The sequence below is a fragment of the Haliotis cracherodii genome, unplaced genomic scaffold, assembly GCF_022045235.1.
Source record: "Haliotis cracherodii isolate W230 unplaced genomic scaffold, xgHalCrac1.p SCAF_6, whole genome shotgun sequence".
NCBI classification, from domain to species: domain Eukaryota; kingdom Metazoa; phylum Mollusca; class Gastropoda; order Lepetellida; family Haliotidae; genus Haliotis; species Haliotis cracherodii.
In genome coordinates this window covers 168462-180518 of record NW_027266319.1, presented here as the reverse complement: position 1 = coordinate 180518, position 12057 = coordinate 168462, and the positions used below count along the sequence as shown (strand labels likewise).

General features: G+C 41.8%; 1 protein-coding gene across 7 annotated transcripts in view; it reads right to left on the bottom strand.

The window, feature by feature from the left end:
• The window catches only part of LOC139445560 (inositol 1,4,5-trisphosphate-gated calcium channel ITPR1-like), a 253058-nt gene that overhangs the window by 105347 nt on the left and 135654 nt on the right, over positions 1-12057 (bottom strand). For 3 of the 7 annotated variants that reach the window (XM_071226711.1, XM_071226713.1, XM_071226715.1), the window contains 7 exons: positions 9686-9883; positions 9478-9573; positions 8162-8317; positions 2994-3138; positions 1382-1520; positions 873-1006; positions 122-209 (listed from right to left, as the gene is read on the bottom strand). In XM_071226711.1, coding sequence (XP_071082812.1) covers positions 122-209; positions 873-1006; positions 1382-1520; positions 2994-3138; positions 8162-8317; positions 9478-9573; positions 9686-9883 — 956 coding nt within the window. Of the gene's footprint in view, positions 1-121; positions 210-872; positions 1007-1381; positions 1521-2993; positions 3139-6231; positions 6259-8161; positions 8318-9477; positions 9574-9685; positions 9884-12057 lie in introns of all 7 variants that reach the window. The other 4 variants (XM_071226710.1, XM_071226712.1, XM_071226714.1 and 1 more) reach the window with 2 other exon arrangements.

The window sequence follows — 12057 nt, the reverse complement described above, 5'->3', positions numbered from 1 at the left end:
ACTATTATTATTATTATCAAATGGGTTCAGGATACAACTCTAACAGAAGGGAGGTGGAGACAGCTGTATAGTGGAGGATGTAGGGAGGTGAGAGATAACTGGATATAAACACTGAACCTACTTTCTGCATGACTTGGCTCATCATGTTCTCGTTTAAAAATAGACAGGAGGCAAGTGATGCGGTAATCAAGGCGCACGTCTAAAATAAACTGAAACAAAAGGTAACAAAACACAACTAAAATTCTGTTGCTTCAGCACACAGTGGGCCAGTGAGACTTTTAGCAATCTTTCAGCCATATCAAAACTGACATTGGACTGGACGACATGACATAGACATTGGGGAATCAAACCTGAGTTTTTATGTGTGGAGAGTGAACACACAAACCACTAAGCCACCCGATTAATCGGGGGGCACCAGATGGGAAATACAAGCATGCAAACAGTGTGCACAGTACAATATGGCTGACACGATAGACAAGCTTGACTTACATTACTTGAGGAAGACGGAAACTGAGATAACCATTATTTTTATGGCAGAATACATAGAACTGTTGTGCACATGTACCAGTGGTGTTTGCAACAATGTAAGTTCATAGTGTTGTCTATAGCTTAGGTCCTGTTCTTCAAGTGGTATTACATTGTCATTTGGTCTGCTCTTATGACAGGTATTGAGTACTGGGGACCTATTCTGCCCCAGAATACCCACAGGGAGACAAGCATGGGTACTGGAGACCTATTCTGCCCCGGATTCCCACAGGGTGGCAAGTATGGTGTACTGGGGGCCTATTCTGCCCCGGAATCCCCACTGGGAGGCCAGTTCTTTCCATGACTTGTCAAAGATATCTTCATTGATTATCATAGGTATCTCCTACCTTGAGGATTTCTATAATTTTGAGTTTAGTATCCATGACGATTGTGTCTTCCTCATCAGTCTCCCTCTTCTTCTTCTGTTTGGTCAGTGCCTCACCAATGGCGGAAATACTCATCTCTAGGCTTTCTTCAGCAGCTGGACACATGAAAGATTGAAACATGGCAGTGTACAGCGAGCGAGCGAGCGAGTGCGTGACTGCTTTGAACAATATTTCAGTTACAGGTACACAGCTTGTCAGCTTAATGTGGGAGGAAACCACAAAGTGATGCAGGTGAAACCCACGACACGGGTATGGTGCTGACAAACCCAGGTACATAATCGGTAAAATGCAGCATCTGCCCCTAAACAGCATTAGAAACTAACAGTTTTAGTCCTAGGACTACAGGACTAGTGCCAATTTTTAATGCTACTAAAAATCATAAAGAGCACCAGCAGTATCCAAATATTTTTGTAAATTCTGTTAACATCGGAAGTGCAGTAATTCTTATCTTGTTAGTAGTAGCTACTTACATTCACTGACAGGGGTGAGGGCGAGATGGTTGGTCTCTGGCACACAGTCAAGGATGCTCAGTAGTGTTTTGGTGAGTCTCAGCAGGTCACTGAATGTGTAGAAGCCGAAGTAGATGAGCTGACGGGCCAGGTTGACCACCTGTAGCAAGACAATACAAGTACAGTGAACCTTGTTAATGTGGACTAGATGAGCTGACGGGCCAGGTTGACCACCTGTAGCAAGACAATACAAGTACAGTGAACCTTGTTAATGTGGACTAGATGAGCTGACGGGCCAGGTTGACCACCTGTAGCAAGACAATACAAGTACAGTGAACCTTGTTAATGTGGACTAGATGAGCTGACGGGCCAGGTTGACCACCTGTAGCAAGACAATACAAGTACAGTGAACCTTGTTAATGTGGACTAGATGAGCTGACGGGCCAGGTTGACCACCTGTAGCAAGACAATACAAGTACAGTGAACCTTGTTAATGTGGACTAGATGAGCTGACGGGCCAGGTTGACCACCTGTAGCAAGACAATACAACTACAGTGAACCTTGTTAATGTGGACTAGATGAGCTGACGGGCCCGGTTGACCACCTGTAGCAAGACAATACAAGTACAGTGAACCTTGTTAATGTGGACTAGATGAGCTGACGGGCCCGGTTGACCACCTGTAGCAAGACAATACAAGTACAGTGAACCTTATTAATGTGGACTAGATGAGCTGACGGACCAGGTTGACCACCTGTAGAAAGACAATACAAGTACAGTGAACCTTGTTAATGTGGACTAGATGAGCTGACGGGCCAGGTTGACCACCTGTAGCAAGACAATGCAAGTACAGTGAACCTTGTTAATGTGGACTAGATGAGCTGACGGGCCAGGTTGACCACCTGTAGCAAGACAATACAAGTACAGTGAACCTTGTTAATGTGGACTAGATGAGCTGACGGGCCAGGTTGACCACCTGTAGCAAGACAATACAAGTACAGTGAACCTTGTTAATGTGGACTAGATGAGCTGACGGGCCAGGTTGACCACCTGTAGCAAGACAATACAAGTACAGTGAACCTTGTTAATGTGGACTAGATGAGCTGACGGGCCAGGTTGACCACCTGTAGCAAGACAATGCCAGTACAGTGAACCTTGTTAATGCAGACTAGATGAGCTGACGAGCCAGGTTGACCACCTGTAGAAAGACAATACAAGTACAGTGAACCTTGTTAATGCAGACTAGATGAGCTGACGAGCCAGGTTGACCACCTGTAGAAAGACAATACAAGTACAGTGAACCTTGTTAATGTGGACTAGATGAGCTGACGGGCCAGGTTGACCACCTGTAGCAAGACAATGCAAGTACAGTGAACCTTGTTAATGTGGACTAGATGAGCTGACGTGCCAGGTTGACCACCTGTAGCAAGACAATACAAGTACAGTGAACCTTGTTAATGTGGACTAGATGAGCTGACAGGGCAAGTTGACCACCTGTAGCAAGATGGCACATGATTCACAAAGATGTTCTGTAATGTGGAGTTATGGAATATCCAGTGTCTGCATGTTTGAGGTTTCACCAGAGACAACCCTGTTATATACGCCTGAATGATTACTGCAGTTTTGATGTCTTACCTCGTAGGTCAGTTTGTTCTGCTCAGGCTCTGTCCACGCGCGGTTGACGACGTTGCACAGGTAGTCCTCGACGAAGTTGATGGTGAGAGCAAACTTGTGTTTCACCCTCTCCTTCTCCGGGACCTTGCTGACTGCGGACTCATAGCTGGAGCAACATACAGACCCAGGTGAGACACATCACACACAGTCTGCATACAATAACAGTCAGGTTAACGAGCCCCAACACATTTGATCATTTAATCTGTTCAAACTTTAAAGGAAGTTACTCCGACGAAAGCCACACATCACTCATCATATGGACTAGAGAAACTTTATAACCACGTCGAAAGGAAAAGCTTGTTCTTGGACGATGCTTTGACATTGAGTGTGTTGTTCAATTGGCTTCACATTTACTGCAATATCTGTGTTGAAACTGTACAGCTGATTTAGTTGAGAAAACGTATCTACTCTACCGGCAGTTGCACAAAACGTGTTTTTGGAAGTTGTAGCCTGTCTACACAACACACTAACTTCTGGGGCTGCTGCTTACAAGGGTGGGAAAACCTAAAACTGGGAATCAGGAATCCAAAGTGTAGCTCACAGAAGTCAGTTCTAACCTAAGTTGAGCACTAGGGGACCTCGTCTAACCTAAATTGGGAATCTAGAATCCAAAGTGTTGCCTATTTTAGCCACACAAGAGCCAGTTCTAACCTAAGTTGGGCATCGGTAAACCTCATCTTACCTACATAGGAATCTAGAATTTAAAGTGTAATCTATTCTGGGCACACAGAAGCCAAATTTCATTAGGCAACTGTCAGCTGAGGTCAAAACTAAGTGGGGAAAGTGTCGTCATTTACTTAACCTATTTATTGTGAACGAGAAATAATTTGTCTTTGTTCAAATTTTTAACAATCACAAAGTATGTTGGGCATAATGCTCACTCCCTGATCATCTGCCGCACGCCAGTGATCATGACGTCACTATATTGTGTGGGAGCAGATTCTTCCCGACTACGGCAGTTTGGTGTAGCAGTTGACTGGTGCAACTACTGTGAAAGAAGCCACAATGAAGTCTGGTTAGTGTTTGTCTTTGTGTTGCATCTCATTTATGAAGTGTGAAAAAACACTGTCCTGATTACATACTCAGCTACTGCCATTCTAAGATATCCGTCTCTACACAAAGAAGGGTTTGTCTAGTACATTTGAGAGGGAATACTTCATAAAATATGCTCCATGTTATGTATATTCATGAGAACAGAATCCATATTGCTGACATTATCTTCCAGGGAAGCTACAATTACTCATCTCGTCTGTCGGACTTCATACCGGCCTATGTGAATGTACTTCCATTAATCATTGGGACTGTTGACATTGCACACTGAACAAAAACAGTTAGAGATCAGATCATAAATATTTTGGTGATATTTTTTTGTAGTAAAGAAATCAGCACACAATTTTCATAAAATAAACCCCAAATATTCATGATCCCTATTTATTTTTTCAGTATAGATAGGTGCATAGCCAAATATAACAATATAACTCTTAGTTTGTTTTATGCCGCTGAAAACAATACATAAATTTTTAAAATATTTGAGTCTTTTAGAATTTCTTTAAGAATTGTTACATATTTAGTATGTGAGGGTGACAAGCAAATATTACCCAACTGGAAAAAGTGGTGAAAACCAAATTCAAACATGCAGAAAACAACCTGATTTCTATGTAAGTTGCCCTAACACAATGAATTAATTAAAGTCTCAACAGTCAGGTACCCAAATTAAAAAATACATGCTTTCTTTGCAAAAAGAAAAATGGGCAAGAGAGGTGCCCTTGAAACGAGTAAAGGATATCTTAAAAGACTCTGTGAAGAGTCAGGATAGAATAGTAGTTATATATAAGACAGAAACTGATAGATATCTGTGGGGTCATATATCGTGAAGAAGACTTAGATTAAATTAACATCTTTATCTGAAAATGAAATTCCAAAGTTGAGAGTGTTAGTAGTGGGTTGTTACGGGTTGAATACAGGGACTACGGGAGGAGGAGGAGGAGGGGGCTTACAGTATATACACTGTGCTCAAAGTCATCTGCTCTGGGGAAACCAGGAATAGCCTTATCTAGCGAGTGTTGTACGGCTCATATCACACAGGCAACACTGCAAGATGTTTACTGTTGCTAGGCTTCTGATTGGTCAATCAAACCACTGCAATGTCTGCATGCTTGGGTTTCAAATGATGAAGATACCATGCAAGAAAATGTTTCGCTTATGAGACGTAAGGTCCTGCAAGAATTTCACTTCCTATTTCTTAGATATAATTAACCTCAAGTCATTTAACACTTGTCATCTATGCAGATTAATTATTCGACAAAAAACTAACAACAAACATATGGAGAAGACTTTCGCCATCTTTCCTTGATTGTGAAATAAATCTAAATTATTCTTAAATCACCATGTCATATTAATACTATAATGTTGCCTATATGTGGTGAAATATGATTAATTGATAAAAACCAGAAGTTTTAATCTACATGCCATGTTTAAATATAGTGGATAATTTAACAAAGTGGATACAATAAACTGATTCCAATCTTGAAGACAAAAATCTACCTGAACAAAGACATGCTTTGAATGTAGCTACATCTACACATGAAGAACACATGGAAACAAAGATGTTGGGCACATCAACAAAGTGTCTTCGTCTAGGAGAGCTGCGTTGTATCTCTACCAGCCTATCTACCAACACAGCATATGCTCGATGAGGGCAACTCAAACCAAATCAAGAACAATGTGAAAACCATGTCAATTTTCCATATCTTACAAATAACACATGTATAGGCAACATTCCTGATGAGTTGGAAGACTGATGATCGGATGCAGAAAGCTGCTAACATTACTCTGACATTATAATGTCAGTGCTGGTCGTCATGGAAATGACAGAATTATCACATACAACAAAACCACAGCTTTTCAATCTACCAAGATGGACATCAACATGACTGCATTAAAACATTCTCTAAGTATACAACTGGCACATAGGTGTATTGAAAAGTAATGTTAGTCCTGGTAAATCTTTTCTTCTCTTTTTAAGGAACTGAAAACTGTATTTTTCATCTTAATTTGAAATTATGCAGCTTTCTACAAGGATTTAAGCAGGATGATTTTCAACTTTTGCAATGGGAAATGTTGGAACAGCAAGCAGATGACTTGAATAACACAGTTGCCACCAAATGTTTGGTTGGCATGGCAACCTGGGAGCACCTACGTTTCCGTTTGCTGACTCCCATTATAGCTGCAAGACGACACACAGTATATGAGTTACCATGGCAACAGTGTTACATGACTTCCAGAATCTTGTATACAGGACAGAGACAGGGCTGACAACAGGTTGCCGTAGTCACCGCCATGTGGTGCCCCACATCGTCCCTGCAGGTGAACAATGACTGAAGCAACAGGTTGCCACCCTGTCTTGCCCCGTACTTCCTGCTCACCATTCAGAAAAGCTTAATAACATTATCAAGAAATCATGTGACAATAATCATTTAGAAATTACTATTTCTCTCAAGATATTTCCAAAGTAAAGATATTACCACAATGAGACTAATGATTAGTTTACACATTGAGGGTCAATAAATATGTACAAAGTTCAATGTCCCAGAAGGCATCTGTCATCAACTAAGGAGTTAACCTACAGCATTAAACTACAGTAAAGTACGGTTATAACGAACTCAAAGGGACTACTAATTTTAGTTTGTTATAACTGTAGTTCGTTATAAGCATATATACAGCATAACTACAGCAAAAAGTCGGGACCAAAAAAGTAAGTTTGTTATATCCGTCAGTTCGTTATAAGCGTGTTCGTTATAACCATAGTTTACTGTACAGGAGAGACGCTCAAGTCCACAGACACAATATAGCACTAACCCCAGGGTTCATAGCTATAGAACAGGATATAGAACTAATGTCACTGTTTCATCATCTGACTATATGGAATCCTGGATGTTAGCCTTAACAAGTAATGCTGATGCTCTGGGCCCCGTTCTACAAGGCAACCTTAGCGCTACGACCATCGTAAGCCATGTTATAATATAGGAGTTACGATCATCTTAGCGCTTAGATCGCTTTGTGCAAGTGGGCACAGATACTCTCCGCCCTGTTCCACAAAGCGATCTTAGTGCTTGACGATCGTAAGCCAATATTAAAGTATGGAAGTTACGATCATCTTAGTGTTATGATCGCTTTGTGAAAGTGGGCACAGATGCTCTAAACCCCATTCCACAAAGCGACCATAGTGCTACGACGATTGTAAGCCATGTTAAAGTATCAGAGTTACGATCATCTTAGCACTAAGATCACTTAATGCTAGTGGGCACAGATGCTCTGGGCCCTGTTCCACAAAGCGACCATAATGCTACGACGACTGTAAGTCTATGTTAAAGATGGGAGTTACGATCATCGTAGCACAGAGATCGCTTTGTGGAATGGGCCCAGTTTCCAGGAGCTGGCATGCATGCTTATACAATGTTATGCCAATATTGCTGTGACACTAATTATTGCCAAGGCACTGCTGCTCACCGGGTATAATTTGAGTGAACTTAAAGTCATTCAGTGATATTTACAGGCATAGAGATGAATGTACCACTGAGATTTTAATGCTTATTTGAAACCATGTCAGGTTCATCATCCAATAAGTCTGATTAAAGAAAAACTGGAAAGTTAACTTTAATGTTGATGACGAACAACACGCCATGCCACAAGTTCAGTTGGACCTTCAGTCCTATGTGCTAAAATTACACCAAATTAGGTAACTTTTTAAAACTCCCCTTCCAAAACAACTTTCAAAAGTCAATGCCTGTGAACCACATTAAATTTCTTAGCTTTGCAAACGATTATCAATATTTGATCTACTTTTGTACGGAGATCTGTGAGGATTAATACACAGTTCAGTAGATTTCAGGTTGTTGTCTAACTTGATGCAACATCGCATATTGTCTTGAGCAAGAAGACTTAACCAATCCTGACTGCCCCCATATTTCAGATTTACTCTGGTAAGAAACACCACATAGCGACTGAAAAAAGTACACTATATATATATATATATATATATATATATATATATATATATATATATATATATATATATATATATATAATAACACTAGGTTTTCCCAACAGCCCAGCTATGTCCGACTTACTCTTCAATGGAGATCTGGGATGGGATCTCCGACCACAGTCGGGCGTACTTGACCGGCTTCACCTGCTCCTGGGGGTCGCGATCCACGTGCATGTGAAGCATCAGGCGGCAGAACGAGGCGCGCAGGACAGCGGGGAGGAGCTCGTCGGACATGCATCTGTCAACACAGTGGTCAATACTGAATTAAAACCAAGAGGAATGTTTCGGACATGCTGCTTGTTTGTTTTGTCTGTTTGTTGTTTAACCCCACATTCAGCAATATTTCAGCTATATGACGTCGGTCTGTAAATAATCAAGTCTGGACCAGACAATCCAGTGATTGAAATCATCGGCATCAATCCAAGCAATTGGAACATGATGATGTGCATCAACCAAGTCAGCGAGTCTGACCACCCATCCCGTTAGTTGACTCTTACGACAAGCATGGGCGTCTGAAGACCAATTCTAACTGGGCTCTTCACACATCTGTCACATATCATACAGCGTTCAAAAATATGAAAACCATAGGGTCCGCGTTATAATCCTTACCTTAAGAATAACTAAATTAGTGGGTTTCTAGTTTCAATGACTATAGCGCCAAACCGTGAGCCCCCTTTACATCCCTTGTAGAAGTGAAAGAGTAGTTATTGATGTATACTGCACTCAGCATTATATATCATGGTAAGAAGAACTGTGCGTTCCTTCTACCTACGACCCCAATGTGCCAGTGAAGATCCGGGGTAGATTAGGTCTTCAGCAACCCATGCTTGCCGTAAAAGGCGACTAACGGGATCAAATGGTCAGGCTCGCTGACTTGGTTGATGCATGTCATCGTATTGCAATTGCGTGAATCGATGTTCATGATGTCAGTCACTGGATTGTCTGGTCCAGACTTGATTATTTACAAAGAGCCGTCATAAAGCTGGAGTACTGCTGAGTGCCGCGTTATACAACAAACAAACAAACAAACAAACAACAACAAACAAACAAACAAACAAACAAACAAACAAGTACTACCCCAATGGAGAGGCCAAAGAAGGTACTGAGGGCCTATTCTGCCTTGACCGACTACTGGGCATCCCCTATTCTGCCCTAAAATCAACAGGTACTAAAATAATCACGATAGAGTTCAGTGCCTTACTCCTTTTGTAACTTCCATCCTTTAACATAGACTTAGGAAAGGCCCTGTATCACTTTTTTTCACAGTCTGATCCCAAAGTCTTATCAAATTGTCCTAAATATTAAGCTTATCTGTCAGCAATTGGCACAAAATCTATCTAAACTGAAGCCCTATTGTTTTGCTTGACAACAGGTTGAGGAACAAAATACAGCACATACTTGAGGATGAGGTCTACATCCAGTTCCTGAGACAGCTTGTTGATGGCAAGGTACTGACGATCAAGGCACATGTGAGAGAACAGATCCAACTGATGTCTGAAACAAGCAACAACATGGTACAAATCATGAAGTAACCCGTATGTTCCAAAAGTAAAACTGAGTTGAACATTGTCTCCACCAAAGCTGTAACAAAAGCTGCCAATCAAACCTGTAGTATTCCAGGATCTCCTTGTCTTCCTTCACCCTGTCTGTGGTTGCCATGGCGAGCTCCCTGATGCCGCGTGATTTGACATCGTTGTCCCACATGAGCACCACCTCGTCGTCCTCCTCCAGAACTACACTGTCCATCATCTGCCCATCCACACCATCGCCCACCAGCTCCACCTCAACCTGCGTCTTCACAATCCTGCAAGGGTGATACAAGGCTATTATCACATGGAAAACCTACCCCAAAGTTCTCCACAATCTTGCTGGGGGTGATATGAGTCTATTATCACATGGACAATCTACCACAAAGTTCTCCACAATCTTGCTGGGGGTGATTTGAGTCTATTATCACAAGTACAACCTACCACAAAGTTCTCCACAATCTTGCTGGGGGTGATATGAGTCTATTATCACATGGACAACCTACCATAAAGTTCTTCACAATCCTGCTGGGGTGATATGAGTCTATTATCAAATAGACAACCTACCACAAAGTTTTCCACAATCCTGCTGGGTCACCCCTACAAAATGTCTGATCAGTTGGCCCCCTGTCACCCCTACAAAATGTCTGATCAGCTGGCCCCCTGTCACCCCTACAAAATGTCTGATCAGCTGGCCCCCTCTGTCACCCCTACAAAATGTCTAATCAGCTGGCCCCCTGTCACCCCTACAAAATGTCTAATCAGCTTGCCCCCTCTATCACCCCTACAAAATGTCTAATCAGCTGGCCCTCTGTCACCCCTACAAAATGTCTCATCAGCTGGCCCCCTCTGTCACCCCTACAAAATGCCTGTCACCAGCTGACCCCATCTGTCACCCCTACAAAATGCCTGTCACCAGCTGGCCCCCTCTGTCACCCCTACAAAATGCCTATCACCAGCTGGCCCCCTCTGTCACCCCTATAAAATGTCTGATCAGCTGGCCCGCCCCTATCTGTCACCCCTACAAAATGTCTGTCACCAGCAATCCCTTCACCAACTGCCTGTGACCCACATTAAGTATGGTAAGACTTCATGAAGCACTAGTCACAACAGAGAAGGGTCTGGAGGAGATGTGTCCCCCGTCTGTGTGGGAGGACCTGGTCCTACACCTCATGCAGCCCCACTACATCAACCTCCTCCAAACGACAGACTGAACATCACTGGTACTGCTTTACAGGGTCTTTTCCTTCGCCACAATGAATCCTTCTTTAAACAATTAAACTGATGTGTTTATTTCAAGGTGTCAACGTATGGATTCAGGGCAGGTTAATTAGCAAATAATGCAAATGAGTGACATTGGGTTCCGTTCCACAAAGCAAGCTTAGCACTATGACTATTGTATGCGAATGCTTAAGTATGGGGGTTACGACCATCTTAGCAGTAAGATGACTGTGGATCAGGGCCATTTGTTAACTTCAACCAAGCCTATAACAGGATGAGTGACCTGTCTGATGCTGTAGCATAGTCCAGAATGAATATTGTTTTGTGTCCCATCAGTATATCTTGAAGGTTTCACAGGACATGTTCTTGAGGCCACTAACAAACATTGATGCATAAACTATTCATATGGGCATTTAAATTATGTACGAAACAAGAGATTAGGGAAAATGATTCAAACTGTGAAAGCTGAAGAAAATGTTACATTGCTTCTAGTGTGTCACAAGATTAAACAGGTTATAGCTTCTGTGAACCCTGACATCAAAGTTTTTTATGGTGACTCCTTGGACTGAGAGAGACTTGGTTACCAGTGAAACTCTATGAGAGGTGGTGTACAATGACATCCCTCTAATAGAAGTTATGTACTATGATATACCTCCTCTGACAAAGTACCAGATGCAGAATAACACTTATGAATGGTTTCCAGAAACTCTGTTGTAAGGTCCCTGAATAATAATTTCCTTCCTCAGACAGAAGTGTGCATGCAGCAAGATTGAGAAAGACAATGTTATCAGACTCCTCTAGTAAGGGCCACAGATAATAAGCAATGTGTTATGCTGTCGCTCCTCAGACAAAGTCATGCATGTGGTATGAGAGTGAGGCGAAGCTTCCAGAAGGCCTACAGTAGCAACAGTGGACTGGAGTCCATGTTTTAAATAGTCCAAGGCAGGGGTCCGGAAAATTTAAAATCCCAATCGGACATTTGCATTTAGGCCACGCCCCCTTCAAATAGCAGATTTTAGTACGACTTTTCACACAGTACAAGTTAACGTATTCATAATATGATGAATTATGAATTGTTTCAATTCAAATTGTTTAGTTCACCGGACAATTAATAACAAATAATATCATTTTAGATATACATGGAAAACATACGTTTGTTTCTGTTATAATAACGATCTGTTAACGTAGTGAACGGTCTAATTAATATTCATGAGTTATATTCATGAGTCTG